At 42.1% G+C, this 27,498-nt stretch overlaps 1 protein-coding gene across 1 annotated transcript; it reads left to right on the top strand.

The window, feature by feature from the left end:
* Nucleotides 1–5,379: 5,379 nt before the first annotated feature.
* Nucleotides 5,380–6,237, top strand: LOC126234867 (myb/SANT-like DNA-binding domain-containing protein 3). The gene is made up of 2 exons (XM_049943607.1): nucleotides 5,380–5,446; nucleotides 5,606–6,237. Exons 1-2 carry the CDS (start codon nucleotides 5,380–5,382, stop codon nucleotides 6,235–6,237), a joined length of 699 nt encoding a protein of 232 aa, XP_049799564.1.
* Nucleotides 6,238–27,498: the final 21,261 nt, after the last annotated feature.

Below are 27,498 nucleotides of genomic sequence, written 5' to 3'. Positions count from 1 at the left end.
TATTCACATCACCCAAAATGGCGGTCTGCAACTACACGGTAAGGTAACGTGCGTCTACTCTCATTCATTAACAGAGAGCAAGTCCATACTCCTACTGAGGAACAGGAAAAACATCTTATGTTTTTTGAAATGTCCAAATGTGTGTGAATTCCTAAGGGACCAAACTGCCAAGGTCATCATCAGTCCCTAGACTTACACACTACTTAAAGTAACTTATGCTAAGAACAACACACGCACCCATGCCCCAGGGAGGATTCGAACCTCCGGCGCAAGGGGCCGCGCTGTCCGTGACAGGACGCCTCAAACCACATGGCCGTTTTTGTAACATTTGAAAATCAAAAATACATGACGGTAGGCACAGGCTCTATGCTGGGCCGCCACTTCACCTTTTCTCTTTGCCTTTAAAGATAACGAAAACTTAAAAGTAAGAAATGCAAAAGGTTCATCATAAATGCCTCCCTACTGTATACTGTCTGAAATAAGTATCTTTATTTAGGAAGCCAGTATACATTAGGCTTATTTTCGTTAGGGCTCATAATTTGGTCACTTAGTGCAAGTCAATGGAGTTTTAATACCCTTATGCTACTACAAGTATATCTACAAAGCTTCATTTCTTTGTCCATTACAAATTCATACGCCTAAATACATTCATAAATATTTATATTACATAATTGCAATGCCTATGTTGTGCTGACATCTCTGTTATTTCTCCTTACATTTGTTAAGCCATATGGTATGAACAGGGGAAAAATTTTACATTTCTTATATTGTCCTTTCACCCCATTTTAAAAATTGTTTTTTGCACTTGCTTTTGGTTCATTGGCAGTTCTGAGAAGGAGCCCTTTTGGCGCACGCTGTCTCATTGTTCGCTGCACTTATGGCCAGCAGCAGCTCATTGTTTAACACGCCCATTGCATTGACGCAAGCGCCACTTGAGCAGCAGCACTGCCTCTTGCATCCATCGTAATGTCGCTCCTGGCTTATGAAATCGGTGTTGTATATGCCTTCTAGTCCAGAGACTGGATACGACGGATTCAGCTCCAACGCTCAACCCGAAGAACACCAATACATAATCTCGCACCTGGACGAGGTTCTCAGCCAGTGGCATTGTAGGTAAGGGCCACACTGCAGGATTCAGCATTATCCTCCGTTATGCATTGTAGTTCGGCGGTCCCCACACATCACTTAGTGGATATAAGGATTTCCTCTGATTTCTCCATCACACATGCATCACATTCACTGTATTCACTTTGCTAGACTGTAGCGTTTAGTCTTATCATGGCTCAGCCGCTATTTTCACTATTATCAGGCCTTAATATTTTTGTATCACTTCATGTGCGAGTGTTTTACTCGTCCATCGCTTTGCACTTCACATACATATACACATAGTTCTTCTTCAAGAATAAAATTTCACATAAAATTGACAATAGTACATACATTTTATGTAGACATAGACATTGACAATAATAAAGTTGGCATATAAATTTACTATTCACATTCACATTTCATATATGGACTCCATTAAATGCACCATCTTACACACTAATATGTAAATCAGAAGGAATCTTTCATTTATTCTGAATATTTGGATTCTCTGTTCTTGTCTTGCAGGACCGACCTCCTCCACATGTTTTTCCTTCACAGCTACAGATAGAAAATAGTACATACATTTTTCATAGACATAGACAATAATAAAGCTGACAAATAAATTTACAATTCACATCCACATTTCATATATAGGCTCCATATAAGGTACCATCTTATACACTAATAAGTAAATTAGAAGGAATCTTTCATTTACTCTGAAAATTTGGGTTTTCTGTTCTTGTCTTGCAGGACCGACTTCCTGCGCATTTTTACCTTCACAACTACACGTAGATAATACACTCCTGGAAATGGAAAAAAGAACACATTGACACTGGTGTGTCAGACCCACCATACTTGCTCCGGACACTGCGAGAGGGCTGTACAAGCAATGATCACACGCACGGCACAGCGGACACACCAGGAACCGCGGTGTTGGCCGTCGAATGGCGCTAGCTGCGCAGCATTTGTGCACCGCCGCCGTCAGTGTCAGCCAGTTTGCTGTGGCATACGGAGCTCCATCGCAGTCTTTAACACTGGTAGCATGCCGCGACAGCGTGGACGTGAACCGTATGTGCAGTTGACGGACTTTGAGAGAGGGCGTATAGTGGGCATGCGGGAGGCCGGGTGGACGTACCGCCGAATTGCTCAACACGTGGGGCGTGAGGTCTCCACAGTACATCGATGTTGTCGCCAGTGGTCGGCGGAAGGTGCACGTGCACGTGGCCGTACACCACTGGTGATCGTCGAGGGGACACTGAATAGTGCACGGTACATCCAAACCGTCATCGAACTCATCGTTCTACCATTGCTAGACCGGCAAGGGAACTTGCTGTTCCAACAGGACAATGCACGTCCGCATGTATCCCGTGCCACCCAACGTGCTCTAGAAGGTGTAAGTCAACTACCCTGGCCAGCAAGATCTCCGGATCTGTCCCCCATTGAGCATGTTTGGGACTGGATGAAGCGTCGTCTCACGCGGTCTGCATGTCCAGCACGAACGCTGGTCCAACTGAGGCGCCAGGTGGAAATGGCATGGCAAGCCGTTCCACAGGACTACATCCAGCATCTCTACGATCGTCTCCATGGGAGAACAGCAGCCTGCATTGCTGCGAAAGGTGGATATACACTGTACTAGTGCCGACATTGTGCATGCTCTGTTGCCTGTGTCTATGTGCCTGTGGTTCTGTCAGTGTGATCATGTGATGTATCTGACCCCAGGAATGTGTCAATAAAGTTTCCCCTTCCTGGGACAATGAATTCACGGTGTTCTTATTTCAATTTCCAGGAGTGTAGTACATACATTTTTTGTAGACACAGACATTGACAATAATATAGTTGACAATTAAAAGGACAATTCACATTCATATTTCATATATGGATTCCGTGTTGGGCACCTTCTTTACACACTAATAAGTAAATTAGTAGGAATCTTGCATTCATTCTGAATATTTGCATTATCTTCTCTTGTCTTGCAGGACCAACCTCCTGCGTGTTTTTACCTTCACAAATACATATAGAAAATACGTTCCAGCACCACTCACTACACCGAGCGTGGTGGTGCAGTGGTTATCACACTGGATTCGCATTCGGGAGGACGATGGTTCAATCCCGCATCCGGTCATCCTGATTTAGGTTTTCCGTGATTTCCGTAAATCACTCCAGGCAAATTCCGGGATGGATCCTTTGAAAGGGCATGGCCGACTTCCTTCCCCGTCCTTCCCTAATCCGATGAGACTTATGACCTCGCTGTTTGGTTTCTTCCCTCAAACAACCCAACTGCTCACTACATAGAGAAAAGAGGATTTGCTAGGGTCTCCTTCAGAGATCAAGCTACTGCTAGGATTGCTACTTGTATTGCGTCGTTTGTGTGCTTATTCTATCCTTGGCATTTGATAAATTTCATACTATGTACAAATTTACAAGTGCTCGTTTGTGAGAGAGTGTGGGGAATGTTTTCTCTCTTGACAATCCTGATTTCATCACTGCTTGTTAATCATCATAATATTTCACATTCATGAATACATATTCCAAGCCATATTTCTGCCTTATTGGTGCAACGACATATACACGTTTACCTTCATAATGTGTGACCGGTAATTTTACTGTATTTTTATCATGTGTAATTCCACTCATAATTCATTCCTGCTATAGAAGAACGTGCTTATGTTAAAGTACTGTTTTCGCTTCTGCGTGTGTCAAGAACTCAGTGTAGAAAATATTGTTTCACTGCATTTTGTGTTCATTCCTCGTATGAATTTTATATCATATCTTAATTTATATTCACTTGCAGTTGCTCAAGCTGTAGCAGTTGGTCGCTAAGGAAATATTTTTCATACTAAGTTGTCTTACATTGTGATGTATATGTAGCAAATCACTGTATTGTGGTGTATGTTAAATGTACTGTATACCTTTGTTACTATTGACTTCACTGTTTCTTCTTTACTCTTCACTGTTTCTTCGAGATGTTCGTTTTCATAATTACTTACCGTACATGCATCATCATACTTCGCTTTCCACACTCATACAACCATTCATTTAAGACTTAAAACTATATAGTCTATTCTTTCTTACATTACCTTCGTGTCCCTTTACTAGGTACCCCTGTAATATTAATCTTCATATTCATCGCCATATACCCATATAATTATTCATTAAAAATCTTCCACATAAATCTCAATTTATACCCATGCCTTACCTGTGAGGTTCTCACACTGGAATCACCGCTCTATTTACTTCTTCCTGCAAATATAAATAAACTCATATTACTCTAACAAACTTTCGTTCTTTTCCTAGTTTCACTCCATGTATGATATGTCACCACAAACGTAGATTAATTAATACCTCCAATTGAACCCAAAATATTTCACACTGTCTCTATTTCCAAGTATTATCCCGCAGTGAAAATCATTTATTTCTTCATATCACTTTTTTAAACATACAGTACTATCCTCAGTTATTTTGTTTAAGTTCAAGTAATTACAATCTGTGCTTATTGGTTGGTTTTCGTATTTACTTAGCTTATCTCCTGTGTGTTGTACGATTCATGTTCACAGTTTCATTTTGCTGCTTGTGCTTTTCCTATAAGGTAATTAATGTAATTACTAGCAACTAATGTAAGTGAGTTCTGTAATAGGAAATTTGTGGGTATGTGTTCTCGCTGTACATCAAGCTGGTTACTTCTAATGTTGTCTGTAAAGAAGTATAGTTCTATAAGTGCACAATGGCTCCTCTCGCTACATCTTGTACGATATGCTATTTTATAGTTTATGTCTCAGTCACACGCATTTTTCTATGTTCATTATACCTTTCATATCGTCGCTTACTTACGTGCTGTATGTAAGTCGCTTAGTTTTTAAGTTCTGTGCTAATCGCTTTCTTTTAATGACCGACTGCACCAACGCCGATTAAAAAGCAAGGTAACCGAGGGTCCCGTGATCATGGTTAAAACTTAATCACGATTAAGTTGTCTCTGTGCTGCACCAACGTTAAACGCCGATTACCAAAACGTGGTTAGCTAATTGGGAGTTTGACCGCAGTTAACTCCGCGTGTTAAAAAGGCAAGCGCCCATATACACGCAAAGATAATGATATTCGCTGTCTGCCTGTGGCTAGGGTGTTGTAACTGCCTTGGTCTGTGGTATGTACGCGCGCTTTTCATATTGTTGGCATAACATGAGCATTGTTACTGCACTATGGAGCACAAGAAAAGGACGCCGAATTTTTCCAAATTCGAAGTATAACTTTTGGAGTTGGTTGTCTCCAATTCAAGTATATTAGAGTGTAAAAAAACGGATGGTTGCACAGTTAGGGAAAAACTGGATGCATGAAAATATAGCAACACAATTTAATTCAACTCCAGGTAAGACTAAATTTTATTTGAATCATAAATCAATAAATATCTGTTAATAATGTAAATTAAAACACTATTTTTCATGGTGCTTAGATTAATATTGAATAACAGTTCAAGATACACACAACAAAAATTGATATCAGCTACTACAAAATATATCCATTTCAGGTGTAACAAAAAGTAGGCCTGAAAGACTTAAAACATGTTATGAGAATTTGAAGAGGACGTTGCAGAAGGATTTGGCTGAAGAGAAGGTTCAACTCTATAAAACAGGAGGAGCGAAGGCAGTACCAGTACCTAAAAAGAGTCCACACAAGGCAAAAGTACCGGAAATAGTTGGCTCATCATTGAAGCCACTGGAAAATACTTTTGATTCGGATGCACAGTACAGTGTAATAATGAATCTAAATGTAGATGTGGTTAATGATGCATCAGTTGGCAATGCCAGCTGTACCACAAACAGTAATGGAACTGTAATTGCTGCTGAAGCTGGCGAAAGTCTGATCCCAGCACAGGTTGTTATGGAGGATGTTCAACAACCCTTCTCCAAACCTTCAAGTGCAGGGACACAAGAAACATGTAATCAGAGAAGGATGCCACTGAGACCTAAACCTTCTTCCTCCTCTGCACTGGACAGTGTGATACAGAAGAGGGTGGAAGTACTCCAGCAGCAGCTGGAAATGATGAAGAGAGAACATATGAAAGAAATGAGAATAAAAAATCTCAAACTATTGGCACTAAAAGAAAAATTAAAATATTCGAAGCAGGAGAATTCTACCGAATGTAATGTAAATGTTTAAAAAACATTTTGTTATTTGTGCACTATAATGATTTCAAATAAAAATAATTACGTATTTTACATGTATTAAGTAACAGTTTACCTCAATGAAAATGTTTATCAATTATAGTGCGACGAACTGCTCGTCCTGGTAATGTGTCATAACGATACATTTGTTGACTGGGAGGTATTGGCTCATTATCGTCGATATCGGGGCCCCTCTCGCTACGTAATAGCCTCAGCAGCCGCATAATTTCCATATCTTCTGGTGGCTCTTCCTTGCTTGTGCTCCTTGCAGTATAATACAAGACAGCCGTACTCACTATAACTGCCATTTCCTTTTATGGATTACACCTCATTCCCATAGATAAAATGGGGAATCTCCTTTTCCACAAACCATATTGTCTCTCAACAGTGTTCCTTGTTGTAATGTGAGACCTATTATGTCGGTGCTCTGCCGCACTCTGTGGATTTGAAAGTGGTGTCAGTAAGTAAGACCTGCATGCATAGTCACTATCTCCTAGTAAGTGACCGACTGGTATTTCGCCATTTTCAGACTGTGCCCTTCGAACGCAATTACGAAATATTGTACTATCGTGCACAGAGCCAGGCCACCGAGTCACAATGTCCCGTATTACTAAATTGTGGTCGCTGATTGTTTGACAATAAAAGGAGAAATACGATTTCCTATTGCAAAAAAGGTCTGCATTCTATCCCCCAGGTGACTGAATCCTTATGTGAGTGCAATCCATTGTACCAATGACTCCAGGAAATCCAGCCAGTGTGATGAAACCATCCATCACAGAGCGTACTTCCACTCGAGAAGGAAACTTTATGTATCGGCGAGACATTGTTGCTATGATTCCCCACACTTCACTTATAATTCTTTGTGCCATTGTAGAATGTACATTAGCACTATCACCAATCACTGTATTAAATGCTCCAGTTTTTTTTTTGTTTTGTTTTTTGTTTTTGGGGCGCAAAACTGCTATGGTCATTAGCGCCCGGTCTGTGACTTAGGAAACGGTAAAAAACGAAAATGGAAACCAGCAGCAATGGGAACGAAACTCAAAAAATTGTAGAAACTAAAAGCAGAAGGAAAGCTTAAAAATCCACTACAGAAAGGGGTTGGTTGTCCCCAAAAAGAGCTTCAAATGACTGACGTCATCTCACTGGCACTAATAAACTCGAGAATGCGACCGGCCGAGCGCGTGTCATCTGCTAAAATGGACGATATATCAGGCGACAGCTGTAGATGGGCGCGTAACGGAGTAAAATAGGGGCACTCAATTAAAAGGTGTCTTACCGTCCGCAGCTGAGAGCAGTGGGGACAGAGTGGGGGAGGATCGCCGCTTAAAAGATGTCGATGGCTAAAAAGACAGTGCCCTATCCGGAGTCTAGTTAAAATTACCTCCTCCCGACGACGCGTTCGGGAGGAAGAGGTCCAAGCACAGGGAAGAGCTTTCACGTCCCGCAATTTATTATTGGGAAGTGTCGACCAATGTGCTTACCATAAAAGAACAAACGACGACATAAAACGCTCCGTAGATCGGCGAAGGGAATCGATCGAATAGCTGGCCGAACCGCCTCCCCCCAAGTGGAGCAAGCGCAGGCAGTCCTTAATCCAGTGGACCAGAGGGTGGACAGGGTAGAGAGCTTGGAGACTGAGGAGAGAGCTGAGAGAATCTGAACAGATAACATACTGTATCTGCTGATAGCGGCGGATGTATTGGACAGCCTGGAGAACAGTGTAAAGCTCCGCAGTATAAACCGAACACTGGCCGGGAAGCCGAAATCGATTTGGGGTGTCGCCAACAATATAGGCACTCCCTACACCTAACAATGTTTTCGAGCCATCAGCGTAAATAAATGTGGCTTCCTTCATTTGAGCACATAGAGCAGCAAATGCCCGACGATAAACAAGTGAAGGGGTACCATCCTTGGGAAATTGACAAAGGTCACGGAGCAGGCACATCTGGGGACGGAGCCAAGGCGGTGCTGTACCCCAAGTTGTCAAGAAGGTTTTAGGAAAGCGGAAGGAAAGAGAATGGAGCAGTTGACAGAAGCGGACTCCCGGTGGTAGTAGGGAGGAAGGGCGGCCCGCATACCCTACATCCAAGGAGGCGTCGAAAAAAATGTCATGGGCCGGATTAGCAGGCATGGAAGACAGATGGCTAGCATAACGACTCAGAAGGACTGCTCCAGATAGGACAGCGGTGGTTCAGCAGTCTCAGCATAAAGGCTTTCCACAGGGCTCGTGTAAAAAGCTCCAGACACTAAACGTAATCCACGGTGGTGGATAGAGTCGAGACGCCGAAGAATAGACGGCCGAGCAGAGGAGTAAACTATGCTTCCACAGTCCAATTTCGAGCGCACTAAGGCGCGATAGAGGCGGAGAAGGACCAGTCGGTCCGCTCCCCAGGAGGTACCATTCAGGACACGGAGGGTGTAGAGGGATCGCAGACAGCGAGCCGAAAGATAGGAAACGTGGCAGGACCAGCACAGTTTTCTGTCAAACATAAGACCCAAGAATTTAGCGACGTCCGAAAACGGAAGGTTGACAGGTCCTAGATGTAAGGAGGGTGGAAAAAACTCCTGACGACGCCAAAAATTAACACAAACGGTCTTACTGGGAGAAAAGTGGAAGCCGGTTTCGATGCTCCAAGAGTGGAGGCGATCGAGGCATCCTTGAAGACGTCGTTCAAGAAGGCTGGTCCGTTGAGAGCAGTAGTAGATTGCAAAATCGTCCACAAAGAGGGAGCCTGAGACATCGGGAAGGAGACACTCCATAATTGGATTTATGGCAATGGCAAACAGTACAACACTTAGCACGGAGCCCTGGGGTACCCCGTTTTCTTGGGAGAAAGTACGGGAGAGAGTAGTGTTCACCCGCACGCTAAATGTGCGCTCTGCCATAAATTCGCGAAGAAAAAGTGGTAGCCGACCTCGAAAGCCCCAAGAGAACAGTGTGCGGAGGATGCCTGTCCTCCAACAGGTATCATATGCTCTCTCCAGATCAAAAAATATTTCTACTGTTTGGCGTTTCCGGAGAAAATTGTTCATGATATAAGTGGAGAGAGCAACAAGATGGTCAACTGCAGAACGATGCTTTCGGAAACCGCATTGGGCAGGTGTTAAAAGACTGCGGGACTCCAGCCACCAAGCTAAACGGCAATTCACCATACGCTCCAAAACCTTACATACACTACTCGTGAGAGAAATGGGGCGATAGCTAGAGGGGAGATGTTTGTCCTTTCCAGGTTTCGGAACAGGAACGACGATAGCTTCCCGCCATCGTCTGGGAAAAGTACTGTCGGTCCAAATTCGATTATAAAGGCGAAGGAGGTAACGCAGACTATTGTTTGATAAATGTAACAACATTTGGATGTGGATACCATCCGGTCCTGGGGCGGAGGAGCGAGAAGAAGAGAGTGCATGTTGGAGTTCCCGCATGGAGAAAACAGTATTATATCTTTCGCGATTTTGAGAGGAGAAAGCAAGAGGTTGCACTTCCGCTGCACGTTTCTTCAGGAGAAACGCTGGCGGGTAATTTGAAGAGCTCGAAATCTCAGCAAAGTGTTGACCCAATGAGTTAGAAATTGCGACGGGGTCCACTAACGTATCATGCGCGACAGTGAGCCCAGAGACCGGGGAGAAACTAGGCGCGCCAGATAACCGTCGAATCCGACTCCAAACTTCCGAGGAGGGAGTGAAGGTGTTAAATGAACTAGTAAAGAATTTCCAGCTTGCCTTCTTGCTATCGCGGATGACGCGACGGCATCGCGCACGGGACTGCTTATAGCGGATACAGTTGGCCAAAGTAGGATGGTGTCTGAAAACGCGAAGAGCACGTCGCCTCTCACGTATTGCGTCGCGGCATGCCTCGTTCCACCAAGGAACCGGGGGGCGCCGGGGCAATTCGGAGGTGCGTGGTATTGAACGTTCCGCAGCTGTAAGAATAACGTCTGTAATATGAGTGACCGCATCGTCGACGCTAGGAGACGAAAAAAGTGTTCAATCGGCTTGGGCAAACTTCCAGCGTCTCGGGCGCATATATGGCAGTTGTGGCTGCAATCGAAGGACACATGGAAAGTGGTCACTCGAGTGTGTATCAGCAAGGGCGAACCATTCGAAGCGCCGAGCTAGCGGAGCAGTACCGACCGAAAGGTCCAAATGAGAGACATTTGTCGTGGAGGCAGACAAAAATGTAGGGTCCCCAGTGTTGAGGCAAACAAGGTTCCGCTTGGTGGAAGACGTCTAGCAATAGTGAGCCACGCGGACATGGATGTGGAGATCCCCAAAGCAGGTGGTGGGCATTGAAGTCCCCAACCAGCAAGTAGGGGGGTGGAAGCTGACCAAGAAGATGAAGGAGATCAGCTCGTGCCATTGATGTGGACGATGGAATGTATACAGTACAAACAGAGAAGGTGTATCCAGAAAGGGAAAGACGAACAGCGACTGCTTGGAATGGAGTGTTTAAGGGGATTGGGTGATAATGGAGAGTATTATGGAGAAGAATCATGAGTCCTCCATGTGCTGGAGTGCCTTCAACAGAGGGGAGATCAAATCGGACTGACTGAAAATGGGGGAAGACAAAGCGGTCTTGGGGACGCAGCTTTGTTTCCTGAAGACAGAAGATGACCGGCGAGTAGGATCGTAGGAGGATCGTCAATTCATCCCGATTGGCTCGAATGCCACGGATATTCCAATGGATAATGGACATAGGGTGGACAGAAAATCGAAGAATGTGACCAAGGTTGCCGTCAACTCAACGACTGCTCAGAGCTTGCGACCGACAGTGTGGAACGGCACTCAGCCGAAGGCAAAAGATCCTGATCCATAGGTTGTTCAGGAGCAGCTCTTGCACCAGCGATCGGCCGGTTGATCGGCCGCCGGCAGTGCGCCTCGGCGACACAGAAAACGGCCGAGGGCGGTTACCGCCAGGTGGTGCTGTAGATGAGACACGCCGTGGCGGAGAAGGAGAGGAACTGGGTTTCTTATTAGCTTTCTTGGAAACATGATGTTTAGATGAAGGAGGAACCGATGGTTGTGAAGTTGGGGTACGTAAAAAATCTTCACGAGTATGCTCTTTTTTGGAAGTCCGGGTGTCTGACTTTTGGGATCGAGATTTAGCAGAACCCAATGAAGGGTGAGCCATAGATTGAGCAGGCGAAAGTGGGGAGGTTGAACGGGCGATCTTTGTGCTGGCCGATCTGACGACCGTGGCACTAAAGGTGAGATCACAATTCTGCGTGGCCGCCTCATTTGTTGGCCGAGGAGAGGCAAGGACAGTGCTGTATTTTCCTGTCTGAGGCACAGTGTGCTTTCGACTTGCGAATAATTTTCGAGCAGCAAAGGTCGACACTTTTTCCTTCACTCTAATTTCCTGAATGAGCTTTTCGTCTTTAAAAATGGGGCAATCTCGAGAGGAAGCAGCGTGGTCACCCATACAGTTGATGCAACGAGGGGATGGAGGTGGACAAGCACCCTCATGGGCATCCTTGCCACACGTAACACATTTGGCCAGGTTGGAACAGGACTCGCTGGTGTGATTGAACCGCTGGCACCGATAGCAACGCATAGGGTTTGGGGCATAGGGGCGAACGGAAATTATCTCATAGCCCGCTTTTATTTTGGATGGGAGTTGAACTCTGTCAAATGTCAAGAAGACAGTACGGGTTGGAACGATGTTCGTGTCAACCCTTTTCATAACTCTATGAACAGCCGTTACGCCTTCGTCAGACAGGTAGTGTTGAATTTCTTCGTCAGACAATCCGTCGAGGGAGTGTGTATAAACGGCTCCACGTGAGGAATTTAAAGTGCAGTGCGCTTCAACCCGGACAGGGAAGGTGTGGAGCAATGAAGTACGCAGCAATATGTGTGCCTGGAGGGCACTGACTGTTTCTAACAACAAGGAGCCATTCCGTAATCTGGAACAAGACTTTACAGGACTTGCAATTGCGTCGACACCTTTCTGAATAATGAAAGGGTTGACCGTGGAGAAGTCGTGACCTTCGTCAGACCGAGAAACAACAAGGAACTGTGGCAACGATGGAAGAACTGTCTGTGGCTGAGGCTCAGTGAACTTACGCTTGTGAGCAGACATAGTGGAAGAAGAGGAAACCATCGCGGAAGCAACCCCCATGATTACCGGCATCTCCGATGGCGCGCTCCTCCCTTGTGGGAGCCTTCTCTGAGGGCACTCCCGCCTTAGGTGATTGTTCACACCTCAGATCACACCTCCCGACAAACGGATGGAGGGACCAATGGGCACTTTCGGAAGGTATCAGCTCGGGTAATCACCCCTCCCTGGGCCTGGCCGTTACCAGAGGGTACGTACATGTCCTACCTGTCTACCCGGGGCGGGAAATTACGTGTTACCCCGTCACCGGCTACGCACGAAAATGCGTGGGTCGGCCTTCAGACACGCACAGGGAGGAAGAAAGAGAAAGGGAAAAACAAAGAAAGGGAAAGGAAAGAAGAGAGGTCTCAAATGCCACAGCGGAGAAAAGGGTAAAGAGAAGAGGTAAGGGAAATAGAAGGACAAAGGAAGGATGAAGACATACAAGTAGAGAAGGCGAAGAATGTGTTACATTTACGAGCGTCCGTCTCCGGACGTAGGCACAAACCATATTCCCAGAGGAGGAGAAAGGGAAGGAAAGAGCCAGAGGTGAGGGGAGGGGGCCGAAGATGGGTGATAGGGAAGGATGCAGAAAAGGAAGGTATGCAGCCCGGAAAGGAAGGAGGGCCACATTAACTCGGGGTCCCATGCTTGCTACGCAAGTATCCACAAAAGAGTTGTGGACCCCCTGGGGGGATGCTCCAGTTGTGTATGTCATCAGAAGTCTGTTCATGGGCGAGACCGGATTATTTTGGTAACTTGGAAATTCGAACCTATCATGGATTTGATCCAATAACCACTACATTGTTTCTTTTGAAAGACGAAACCTCTCTTCAAATTTCCAGTCACCATAATCTTCGAAAGGATTTCCCATTTCCACAAGTACACCAACACGGTTGCAACGATAGATATGTTGAAGATATAGCATTTCTTTGACTTCTATACCATCTAAAACGTGCCCGTATCTCGTGGTCGTGCGGTAGCGTTCTCGCTTCCCACGCCCGGGTTCCCGGGTTCGATTCCCGGCGGGGTCAGGGATTTTCTCTGCCTCGTGATGGCTGGGTGTTGCGTGCTGTCCTTAGGTTAGTTAGGTTTAAGTAGTTCTAAGTTCTAGGGGACTGATGACCACAGATGTTAAGTCCCATAGTGCTCAGAGCCATTTGAACCATCTAAAACGTCAAAACGCGCAGCCATGTTACGTGTTTACAATAAGTTAACCGCTTCAAGCTCGGTTAACGTTAATCGCGATCAAATGCCTCGATTAACTTTGATTGAGGTTGGTGCAGCCGAATATCGATTTAATCAGGCGTAAATGATGACTTGACCGCGCTTAACTTCTAATCGGCGTTGGTGCAGTGGCCCTAAGTGTACATGCTGTTACTTCTCTTTCAGACTTCTCTTAATCCTGTTGTGTGTAGTCGGATGGGTATATACCTGTGTATATTCTCTTCTACTTTGAATACTTATACTTATTTCTAACTATGTACATTCAATAGCCTGTGTTAAGTTCAAAAATTTAGCATACTCTATGCTCCTTATAGTTTACTTGTGTCAATGTGCTCCTTTTCTTAAAACTACATATGCTTAACCTAATGATTTAAAATTGGTGCTCTTTACAGTATAGTCTCCAACTTGGAAGTAAATTCATTTTGTTGGTGTAACTGCTTACGTCATAGTAATCAGCTGATAGGTTCTCCTTTTCATACTGCTTCTGTTTTGTCCAGTTGGCTGCGCGCCGTGGATGCCGACTCGCTTAAATTTTAAAATGGTTTTTGTTGTGTTGGCAGAAGAGCCAACACCGTGTTACTAGTGCAGGCCGAAGTGCACGCGTTTTAGCTCACGCAGCTTGGCGTGAGGAGGGAAGGACTATACTGACGTGAGGTCTGGAACATGACAAGGGATAAGAATTCAGAAAGCGGACGTAATTAGTTTGATACTTAACTTTAATCCATTAATAATGAACGTCGCTCTTGACGGTACATGATTCACAATATTATCTGTTCAGGATACATAGTAACTGAATATGGCGCCTTGCTAGGTTGTAGCAAATGACGTAGCTGAAGGCTATGCTAAACTGTCGTCTCTGCAAATGAGAGCGTATGTAGTCAGTGAACCATCGCTAGGAAAGTCGACTGTACAACAGGGGCGAGTGCTAGGGAGTCTCTAGACTAGACCTGCTGTGTGGCGGCGCTCGGTCTGCAATCACTGATAGTGGCGACACGCGGTTCCGACGTATACTAACGGACCGCGGCCGATTTGAAGGCTACCACCTAGCAAGTGTGGTGTCTGGCGGTGACACTACAGTTTCTGTCACGTTGCGCAGTGTGTCTTTGCGCGTCTTAAAGGGAACACTGAACTCAACCTTGCTTTTTACATATCTGACCCTAAGATCAGCTGTTAGCCGCTTCGCATATAATTGTTAATGTACGCTCCGCTTTAAGCGCGACTGCGCGTCTCATTACATTTCACCGCTCAAGACTCACTTAAGCTCGAGCGCTGAGAATTCCTTTCTTTCCATCACTCTTATTTAACTTTTTTCGCCTGATGTAGTATAACTACGTCATCTAATGGTTTTCACTGGTTCAGTGTTATGTATAATTGCTGTAGTTCTTGTTGTATATTCAGTGTTTCCTTAAGGAATATCACAAGGTTTCCTTTGCTTCTATAGGTATTTAAGTCTTAAGAAAGTACAATACCAAAATTACAAGGAAAATTCCTATTCAGTAGGATGCATATTAGATAGTAGAACAGAACTGAACATTCCTTGTTGGCTTAACAGGATAGTAGAAGAGGGGGAGGGTACCAGAAATATAAATATTATATCCCCTAGCTGGAGAGGAACCGAGCGCCAGTCGGTTTATACGTCGAAGAGCGACAAACCTCCTACGTTCTCATATGCTCTATTTCTTGTCTTACTACCTCTTTCTTTGCCCAAGGAATGCCATATGACGTTCTACAATAGGTTTCATGTGGGCACATTTCCGTTTTATATTCATATCCATTAATAACACTGGGCTGTTTACGAAAAATGCTAGGGTCCTTAAAGAGTAATTTTGTCAATTCACTTCACTGTTCATTGTTAAGACAAGTGGATTTACATATTTTACTGCCTACCGTTTGCTCATCGAGGATTTCCCCGCCTGCGTGATCAAGTTCCATTTTATTTGCCATTACGATTTGAGGGTGGATAAATTTAACATTAATATCGGGTATCTTCTTAGTCTGATTTGTCATTATAGTTCTTATTAAGTCCACTGTCAGTGTGCGCTCTCCTACGTGAAATTGACATTCCCCATCGCCGATGTCTATTTTTACCCCATATCTTCTGAACACCTCCATACCAAGTATACAGTTCACTATAAGTTTGTCTACCAACAAGAAAGTACACTGCAAAATTACAATACATATGCTAATGGGTATGCTGGCCTGTAATTTTATAACTTTAGATTTACTTCCCATCGCCATTACGATCTTACAGTTCTCTAAGGGTAGCGTGGGTACATTTACTTCCCGCGCTATCCCTTTAAAGAAGCTGGTTGATATCGGGCTTGTTGATGCGCCAGTATCCAAAACAGCTGGTATATCTACAGGGTGTCCAAAAAGTCTTTCCCTGATTACATAAATTGATAACTCAGGCTAGAATTAAGATACAAATATGAAACTTATGTCGAATTGTTTACAACTATCAAAGTTTTTTTTCTGTTTTAGGTGAGGTCATGGAGTGCACCAGAGGCAGTCCAAAGGTGAATGTTTGGTGAGCGCTATTGCACGATCGAATTATCGGGCCATTCTTCTTCGCTGTGGCTACCATCACATCTGCAGTGTATCTGGACATGTTGCAACTGCATGCTGTTCCTCAGCTGCTTCATTATCACCCCGATGTCTTATTTCAGCAAGACGGTGCACCGCATCATTGGGTTTGGACGTCTGTGCCTATCTCGATATGACCTTTCCTGGGCGATGGATTGGTCGTGATGGGCCAACAGTTTGGCCTCCACGCTCTCCTGAGATAACCCCATTAGACTTCTTTTTATGGGGTTATGTCAAGGACGAGGTCTACCGAACACGTGTACCAGATCTTGAAACCCTGCAGCAATTGATAACCACAGTCGTTGAATCGACCCCTCCAGTGATGTTGGCTAATGTGTGGACGGAAATTGAATATCGCCTAGATGTGATATGTGCTACCAAGGGTTCTCATGTGGAAGTTTACTGATGTGTGAGAAAAAAACTTTGATAGTTTGTAAACAATTAGACACCAGTTTCATATTTGTATTTTACTTCTAGCCCGAGTTATCTATTTATGTAATCAGGGAAAGACTTTTCGGACACCCTGTATGTTTCCCACCTTTACTTTTATTGTTGCTTGAATAATTTCACTTACCTTGCGTGTCGTTTCTTTCTCTTCAGTAAACAAATCTTTCATTTCTGCTTCCTTATCATACCTTAAAAATAGATTCCGGATATGCTGTATGTGTAGGTTTGTTTCAGTGTCTACTTCCTCTTTTCTATTTCTGTTCGTGTTAGTGTTTATATCGCTCATATTAGTACTGTGGTACACTGACAGTCATGCTCAATTGCTATTTCCCAGGGGTGGTACAGGTATAGTTTAATTTTCTACGGTCACTTCTACTATGTTCACTGTATGTTCGCGTGTTCGCCAGTTCGTGTCCCGGTTGCTTCGGTTTGACTGTACGGGCTGCCGGTTCTCTCTCAGCTTCCTGTGTTGCATATTCCAATCATGGCAATTTGCATTTCCTTGTCGCCTAGTGTCCAAGTTTTCTCTCGAATTTCTCCTGTCTCGTCCATTGCCGTACCTATGGGGCTGATATTTATTTTCGTATCTTCAGTCACCCTGTGGCTGATGGGTAAACCGATTGTGCGGATTACCGTTCTGGCGCAGCGGTGCATAAGGATGCCATTCGTTCATATGCACCCGACCATTAGAATTTCCAAAGCCACTGCCATTACCATAGTTGTTCCACCCATTTGGGTTGTGTTCATTACCATTACGATAACTAGGCATGGCTTGTCCATCCTCATGAATTAGATCTATTGAGTCAAGCACTGAAAGGAAATACCCGATGTCATATTCGGGAATGGTTACTAATTTTTCCCTAACATTTGCAGGTAACTTGTTCTTTAAGATTTTCAATACATCGACATGAGATATCGGATTATTCCAGTAGTGGGTCTTGTTTAGATAAGTTTCAAAATAGTTGCTTACCCCCCCCCCCCCCCCGGAATTTTGGATGATATGATACTGGGTTAAATACCTCTCATCTTAATCTCTTCTGGATGGCTGTTGACCAGAATTTATCTAAAAATGCGTTCTACAATTGATCATGTCTCGAAAAGTCCCGACATCTCTGTAGCTCACAAAAGGGTGTCACCCTCGATGTGTCCTACCACATATTTGATTTTTGAGCTTCTGTCCAAGTCCTAGGCAGTACATTCATAAAGGCTTGGACAAACACTTCTGGGAGCGTTCGCTTTGTTTCATTTGAAAATACAGCAAACTGTCGATGTTTTATTAAACTCTCGTCCATTAACAAGGCTGTCCAGCAAGATGGAACAGCATTTACATGCTGTGCTGGCATATCTGTTTCACAAAAGCTTTGCCTGCTGCTCGCGTCGCACGTCGGCATGCGGTCAAACGGCGTGGGTTGGGCATTGTTGTCCGCGCCACTGATTTCTCTCATCGGCACATGGCTGTTTATAGCTACACTTAACCTTTGTTCTACTTGTCTGATGTCATGTTCTACGCATTTTAAAATTTCTTCTTTCTTGACCCCCATTACTTCCTTTACTGCTGTTCGCGTACACATTTTTCTGTAAAAGTTGTGTTTTCATCTTTTCTATTGTCCTTTACTGTTTCGTAACTTTGCACAATGTCTGAGTTTTTCTTTTATGTTCTAACTTACGTAATCCTATCTCCACTGTGATTTTCTGGCAAGTCGTCACAAAAAGAGTGCAACTTCACTACTTCTGATTGTATATTGTCTATGTTAACCTGCGTATTCTTTTGCATTACCTGTGAATTATCCTGAGTTTCTCTGATTCCAGATAGCTCCGATCCCATATGTGCATGTTAGTGTTTCAAATTTCTCTTCCAATATGCATTTTAAATTCTCACTCATATCATGAACTGAAGTTTGTACTTGTTTGTTAATTTTCTTATCCAGTTCCGTGGAGATTTGGGAAATCTGCTGTGTGACCTTCGTATCCAAATTATTGAGTTCTGTGCGTAAATTCCGTACCTCGCCTGAAATGTGTGTCATGTTCATATTTCCCTTTCCATTCTCGGACTTTACTGGGATCATATCTGCTTGTATTGTTTCTAAACTCGACATTTTTGAATTTACAGTGTTCAAATTGGTCTCTAAACCCGCCATTTTGGAATGTACTGTGTTCAAATTAGTCTCTAAACCCGACATTTTGAATTTATTTCTCTTTTCATTGCGTTCATACCTGCTTGTATTGTTTCTGTTGAGGCTCGAAATAAGGCATGCATGTCTTCCCTGTTCACTTCTGGTCTACGCCTGTCAGCAGCTGCACCTGTACTACACATACTACTTTCATTTAAAATAGTCTCTTGCCTTGAGTTGTCATTAATTTCGTCTACTGCAATCAATGTATTGCTTGTAAAGAAATTTTCATATTCATGGGCGTTGAATGCAACAATGGCATGTCATGCCCAGCATCCAAATAATCACCGCTTAACGGTTCCAAACCGCTCATTGTTGCATTTTTCAAATGCAAGTCTACTACATTGGCATTTGGATTTTGGAATGACATTTGCTTATTATTTTGACCATCCATTATAGAAATCTTTTCGCCTCTGCAGTTACCAAAATTAATAATTTCTCTATATAGATTTTACTTTCACACTACTTCTCGCATGACAAAATGCATATACAGCTATTTGTGATTGTAATCTCAATTGTCGTTCACTCAATACACTTTTAGACTGATAAAGAAATGCCATTCTCTCTACTTAATTGCAATTGCGTTAACCTATCAAGGTTTAGGTTCTGGATTTTAGGAAATAGGTGCTTGGATTTTCCAATACGTCTACTGGGAACGCAATATCTACATGCATTGCACGGTCGTACCTGATTGTTGACTTGTAACTGGTAATTCTTCTATTGTGCTTTGCTGTCCACTCTTCACATTGTTGTCTTCATCCTTCTAATTTATTTATTATTTCTTTTCCTTCAGTTATTATTTTTTCCAGTATTACATCATCGTCTCTGTCATGTCATCAGCATACATGGAACATAAAGAAATTATTAAGATACATGTATATTCATTGTCTTAAAAATACTAATACTCATAGCTTTGCCCATTACATATCGTGCCTGTCACTTGTCGCCACTTTATAATATAATAAAAAAACTGAAGTGTGTGGCTTTTTAGATATATTGAATTAATGAGATTATTTTTTTGGCACTCGGACAAGCACAATAAGCTGGGCTATGCCTGTAAATGGGTAAAGAATCCTTTTATATTAGTTTCACATAAATGAAATAGTCTTTCTCTTGTGGTATATTTATGCTTACCAATTAATAATATTATGTCTGTTCACCATATCCACCTACAAAATTTTGACTGTGTCCATGTTGCATTAATCGGATCTTTGTATATTTTCCAAAGTACACAGGTGGGCTTCAGTTCTTCTTATTACGTTACTACTTGAAATAATAACTCATACAATCTTTCAGTTAATAAAATAATACTATATTCTTCTGTTCAGTGCACATAGAAAATACATACGCTTCACATATTCACATTGCCCAAAATGACAACCTCTGTTCACTATCAGAGAGCAAGTCCTTCCTCCTACCGAGGGCACAAAGAGCATCTTACGTTTTTTTATGTTTGAAGATAAAAAAAGATGGTAGGCACAAGCTCTACGCTGGACAACTGCTTCACCTTTTCTCTTTGCCTTTAAAGAGAACGAAAAATAAAAGTAAGAAATGCAAAAAGTTCATTATAACATGTCAAAGTATTTACAAGTTTAGACCAATTTAAAACAAGCTAATTCGTACACACATACGTTAACAGATTTCTAGCTAGAAACAATCATTAGATTTACTCCTGGCATACAATACTTTCCTTACAAATAACTTATTAAATAATGTAATGCCACACTGTTCACTCATATCTCACTATCAGTCACTGCACACACTATACACACATTGTTTCATATCACTTCACTCACTGCACACACACACATCTGGACCATTTTCTCTGCCGTAACTTCCCATTTGCTATTCTGAAAAACTAAGTCAGCATTCTCCTACAATAAGTGAGATATTGAGCTCAGAAAAAGGAATAGGTGTTATTGTGCTACACACAGCTTGGGGGTAAGTTTTTCCAGAAAAGGAAAAAAGAAGGAAAAAACATAGTGTGAAGGTGTTATGTGGAATGTTTTATAACCACTATTATTATTTATTATTATTATTTATTTGTATAACTTTTTTTTACCAAACCGCTACTCTGTTTTATCTACGTAATCCTTCAATGTATAAAATTTATTGCGTACCAGATACTTTTAGCTACCTTTTTAGATAAGTGTTGATGTGTTGGCAGAAGAGCCAACACCGTGTTGCTAGAGGAGGCTGAAATGCACGCGTTTAATCTCACGCAGACTGGCGTGAGGTCTGGAACAGTTAAAGGAGTTATACTATGAAGAAAAGAACGTAGCGGCTGGAATACTTAACTTTAATCCATAATTGGAGAACATCGCTCTTGATGATACATAATTACAATCTCAATATAAACTGGTAATGGCGCCTTGCTAGGTCGTAGCAAATGACTTAGCTGAAGGCTATGCTAACTATCGTCTCGGCAAATGAGAGCGTATTTGTCAGTGTAGCATCGCTAGCAAAGTCGTCTGTACAACTGAGGCGAGTGCTAGGACGTATCTCTAGACCTGCCGTGTGGTGGCGCTCGGTCTGCACTCACTGACAGTGGCGACATGCGGGTCCGACGTATACTAACGGACCGCGGCCGATTTAAAGGCTACCACCTAGCAAGTGTGGTGTCTGGCGGTGACACCACAAGTGTATTTTTGTAATTTATTTAATCTCTTTTGGTAATTTATTGTACAGGTTTATTCCTTGGTACAATGTGCTGTTTTGAGTTTTATGTTTATTTTTTCTTCGTAAATGTAAGTTGAGTCTAGCTCTTGTTCTATGGTCATGGACAGACCTGCTTGTGCAGTAATTACCAATGTTATTTTTGATGTGTACAACTGACTGGTAAATGTATTCACATAGAGCAATTAAAATCCCCAGTGTTTTGAACAGATCTTTACTATGAGCTTGACTACTATTTTTGGTTATTATTCTTATGGCTCTTTTCTGGGGTTTGAAAATTGTGTTGATGTTTTGTGCACTTCTTCCCCAAAAAAGAATGTCATAGCTAAGAACTGAGTGTACATATGAATAGTATGTAACTACAAGACATTGCATGTTACATACTGATGATAAGATTCCATGTGCATAACATGCTGATGACATTCTGTTTGCAAGTACTTTTGTGTGTTCACTCCACTTCAACTGAGAATCAGTATTCATTCCTAGAAATTTGTTACACAATCTATAGAGGTGCCATTTACATTTAATTTAACATTGTTATTCTCCCTCTTCAAACTGAAATTCATGGCATTAGTTTTCATTATGTTCAATGTCACTTAATTGCTTATTAACCAATTGCAAACTTCCTTGAGAGTTTCATTTGTTTCCCTGCAAGGAGTTCTCTTGTTTTCTCAGTGACTTTAATATTGCTACCATCAGCGAAGAGAATTTTTTCACTATGAGTAACGCTACTGGGAAAGTCATTGATGTACATCAGCAATAGTACTGGTCCTAATATAGTACCTTTCAGAACGCCTATATTAATGTATTTTGGTTCTGATAAGTGTTTTATTAAATGTTTAGATCTATTTGAAGTATGTGTTATCTCTCCTCTTTGTACCATATCTGCTAGGTATGATCAAAACCAGTCATTAGCTACCCCTCTTATTCCTAATGCTTCTAATTTATTTTACAGAATCTTGTGGTCAACTGAATCAAAGATCTTAGGAATATCCAAAAATATGCCTGTGACATACTCATCTTTGTCAAGAGCATCAAAGTACAACTTTTGTGAATCCTACTATGGCTGACTCCATATTTTTGCCACTTCGGAAACCAAACTGTGATTTACTTAAAAGATTGTATTTATTCAGCTAATTCATCAATCTGTCTTTCATAATTGCTTCCTATTATTTTTGAGAATGGCGAAAGCAGGGAAATGGGCTGGTAATTTGCTATGTCTTCTGCATTACCTTTCTTAAGCAAAGGTACGACTGTTGCCTGTTTTAACTGCTCTGGAAATGTCCCTGATGTGAAGGATTCATTTATTATATTTGTTAAGGCGCCTTGCATAATCTGTATGAATTGTTTTAGTACATACATTGGTACTTCGTCTATCCCTACTGACTTTTTACTTTTACTTTTTGAACAGATTTATTAACTTCATTCTCTTCATGCTCAGCTCTCAGTTCCCAACCACCCCCTTCCCCCCTATCACCCTTCCTTGATTCCTCCAACTGTGCTTGAAGAGCACAGATTTTCCTCTCCTGTTCCCCAACCAAAATGTTCCTACTGCATACTCTGCAGCTCCAGAAGAGAGCCTCTTTTGATCTCCCAACATTCTCCCGACTGCATCCCCCTCCAGTGAAAATATTTCCTAGAAGATTGGCAACAAATCCCTCAACTCACTACCCTATAACAACTCCCATGTTTCTCACTCATGGTCAGTTTCGAAAGAATAATGAAGTTTAAAGAATGTTTTAAATTTGTCAGGGACGCGAGACTGGCTGTACGTAAACAAAAAACGACACAAAAGGTCTTACGTGCAGTTTTGTCTGTTTTTGTACTGATTTAGAGATACAGTGACAGAAGGACGGATTAGTAATTACTTTGCTTTTAGAGAATTTACCTTATGAAGCGTGTTTGCCCAAGTTTTTAAACGTTTATAACTCGGAAAATTTAGGCCTAGATCGCCTCTAACTAGTAAACATTACGAATTGTGTTAGTCAAATACGATTGAGGAACGTTTAATTACACTTTTATTGCGACAATAGACACTGATGAAACTAGTAGCTATCTCTTTTTAAAGAATTTTACGCTATCAAGAAAACTTGAATAAATTTTTTTGTGTTTATGTTAGCAAAAATTTGGGTTATGTCGCGATTATCGGGACTTCAGATAACACGAAGTTTTTTCAAGAACAAGCTCTGCTGAGACGTTAATATTCAGTTGTGTGACAAGAGCTGACACTACTCCAAGTATACGAAACAAAGAAAATTTAAATTTGACACCATTTCCTCTTAAAGACCGGTCCACACGCAACGCTCTGTCAGCGCAGATGTCTGTACATGCAAAGGATCGCTGCAAATGTGGTGTGTTTACACGACACAAACCCCAATCTACTACTCGCCCGCCATCTGTCTGTCATCATCATCATCTTGGACAGTTTCCAGCTACTGGCTGGGTCTGTCGGGAACACAAGCCTCTCCATCGTGTTCTGTCTTTCCACCATTCCCCCTCTTCCACCTTTGTCCAGTTCTCTCCTCTTCTCATCACACATTCCTTCACTCCCTTCACCCATCTATCTATTGGTCTTCCTCTGGGCCTCTTCCCCTCCAGTTGCAGATCAAACATCCTCTTTGGAATTCTTCCCTCATCCATTCTCTTCATGTGTCCATACCACTGCAGTCTTGATTTTTCTATCCTGTCCTGTACTGGTTCCTCCTTTAGTCTTTCCCTCACATACACATTTCGCAATCTGTCTCGTCTTGTTACACTCAACCTGCTCCTCTGGAACTTCATTTCACTAGCCTGTATTCTACTTTTGTCGCTTTTGTGCATTACCCATGTCTCACTTCCGTATGCCAATATGGGTACAAAGTAGGTTCGATATATAATTCCCTTGGATTTCTGTGGCACCTCCTTGCTCCAAATAAGCCCCCTAATGCATTTGTAGAACTGCCCTGCTTTTCTGCACCTTTCATTTATTTCAATTGCGTTTCCCCCCTTACTTTCAATCATACTTCCCAGGTACTTGAAGTTCTCTACCACTTGTAGTGGTAGAGAACTTCAAGTACCTGGGAAGTATGATTGAAAGTAAGGGGGGAAACGCAATGGAGAAAAGAAATATCCGTGGCAAGCGACTACGCTCCACGTAACGTCAAAAATTTAATTCAGTTATTTTGAAATATAGAAATGGACGAAGTTCCGTTGTGGCCTGTGTTCGCAACTTGTGTTACAAAAAACATTCAGACCAACCGCAGGAAACAGAGAAGGCGGTCAAAATGGTGTAGACAGTGGTTGCTAAGGCGAAAGCAGTTTTCTCACGTACATTTACTGCGGGAGTTGCAGGGCGAACCTGTTTTGTTTTACATTACCTCGTGTTCCATTTCCTGGCACATTGACACTCCAATTTCATCTTCAATTGTACTCCTGCTTCTTCTTGGCGTTTCTTGATCATTAAGAAAGCCAAGCAGATCAAAATACCATAACGTTGGCTGGTATACTTGATCTACTCTTACACCAGATCTTCTACATTTCTGAACTTTGGATAACTCTTTTCGGTAAACAGTTCGCTGACAGACTTAATTTACTTGACTTGCCTTCATGAACTCATCCTTCAGGACAGCGTAAATAGCTTCACATGTGTTGGGTATTATTTTACTCAACGCTTGTTTCGATATTGCAGTTGAAAATTCCAAATCCTTGTAGCTCCTTCCTGTTGCTAGGAATCTTAATGTTACCGCCAGCCGTTCATGAGCAGAAATTGCCCCTCTCATACGAGTATTTTTTCTCATAATATGAGGGGTTGCAAGCTTGAAGAGATAATTAAATGAAGAGATAATTATAAGTTTCGACATCCATCCGCAAATAATTTCAGCAGTTTGCAACGAATTTTTTTTAATTTTTTTATTACCGTTTCTCTGTTTGCCGAGGCGTCAACTGCTCGCAATTTTTCAGTTAGAGCATTGTATGCTGCTGTCTTTTTGTCTCGGTCACTATATTCTTTACTTTTAATCTTCCACAAACATGGGTGGTTGCTATATATTTCAATGAATTCACTTACAAACTCTCGAGAACACTAACGAGTATCAGCCATTTTAATGCCCTATGCGCACAGATACAAACACTAGACTGAGCAAACATCTGTTTCGCACCAGATTTGCGGCGATCTCCTGTCCACACGCTCTAACTTGTCTGCGCAGATGTGGTTGGAACCCACAGATTTCGCTCAAACCTCAAACTCCAACTTCCAGGTTTCCACACACCTCAGGTTGGTGCAAATCTTCTGTCCACACGCAACGATCTGTCTGCGCAGATGTGATGTGCGCAGACAGATCGTTGCGTGTGGACGGGCCTTAAGTAAGTTCTTTTGACGGATAAAGTAAATACCTGTGATCTCATTCTGTGGCCATCTTGAATATCAGTTGCTGCAATGGAACAGCCATGGCAACCATATCTGCCACGGTACTTACAAAAGGGAATAGATATGGTAATGGAAAAGGGAAAACAAAAGATTTAAGCGAGGTTATAGAACAGGGAAAGTCAAAAGCGAACTAGGATCTGCCAGTACAATGCTATCCATCGCCAATAAGTGGTAACAACTAGCCGATGCAGTGGCAAGCAGTCGGCAACAATCAAATGCCGGACTATAATTTCGCAACCACCAACGAATTTGCGCGAAGATGGGTCATGCGCAGCCAATGACACGAATTGGCGTAACACAACATACACTGTACAGTTCGCTGAAATTACATCGGTCACTTTAATGAAATTTTATATATATATATATATATATATATATATATATATATATATATATATATATATATATATACCTTTTTTAAATTTGTTTTTAGTTAATTTACCTTTCTTTCTTTCTGTACGTACGAACTTTGTTGTAGAACCTCTTATTTACGTGTGGTAATAAAAATTCATTTAGATAGAATTAAGTACATTTAAAATTACGTGAACTTAGTCAACCCTCTCATGCTGATAAATTCATATTAACTGATTAAGAATATTTAGTTGAGAATTAAATCTTTTACATAATTCGGCCTTGGCACACATTTTCTAAATGTGGACGGCACTCTTGGTGCTTCGACATCTTCTGCTAAGGGTAAAAAGAACGAAACCAGAGAAGTTTCTAAAACTGCTCAATTTGTTCTTATTCATGGACCTACTTTATTTTGTGGTGCGAGATTAAAGTTTTCTTTAATGAAAGTTTCTTCTTCCTCCAGTTTGGGTAACGGATGGCTAACTGTAGCTTTCGTTGCTTGTAACAATGCAGTTAGAGCCGGATTGGAATCCTTTAATAGTCGGGAAATATTAGCTTACCGTACTATACCTGTTTCTGAGATTATTATTGCTAGTGAGGGTTCCTACCTTTATCCGCACGGGAGTTTGTATTTGTCTTGTCGTAGACGTTGTAAGATAAATATTTACTGAACTCTTTCCCGGCGTTAGCTATGGAACACAAGACTGTCTCTATTAGCAGAAAATGGTTAAATATTGCCAAGCCGACCTGAACGTTTAATTATCATTGATAAAACACACTTCACTACACATTTAAGTTATTTGAAAGAACCAACAAATTGTTAAATTTCAACGTTAACTATCCGCCTATGAATGCACAAATGTGAAACTAGTAATAAATTCCGTCAGTCTCAGGATCGCTGTAAAAGAAAAACATTTACTTAATTCACTGCTAATTTTTATCTGCTCCCGATTTACGGGTTTGGTTAATTTTTCTTAGCGGAACAATTATTTTAAATGTGCCGCCGCTGCAAATCGTTCGGTCGCGGCACAACCAAGCAACACCGCTAAAAAATGCTGAAAATTCTTTAAAGAAATATTATAGATGACATGGGCAAGCTAATTTACATTAGTAATACACACTTTTGATAAATTATAATGTATTTAGACAACAACAATAATTCAACTTACATTAGTTTGTAATTTCTCCTCTAATGGCGGCTAAATCTAGATACAGACAGATGAAGTCTACTCATTCACAAAATGCTACGTCACGGGTTCCTCTCTCTCTCAGCTCTCGAGGAAGACGACAAAGAATGCACAC

Source organism: Schistocerca nitens, chromosome 2 (assembly GCF_023898315.1).
Source record: "Schistocerca nitens isolate TAMUIC-IGC-003100 chromosome 2, iqSchNite1.1, whole genome shotgun sequence".
Taxonomy (NCBI): Eukaryota; Metazoa; Arthropoda; class Insecta; order Orthoptera; family Acrididae; genus Schistocerca; species Schistocerca nitens.
The sequence above is the reverse complement of the archived record's forward strand: the minus strand, read 5'-3'. Positions and strand labels throughout refer to the sequence as shown.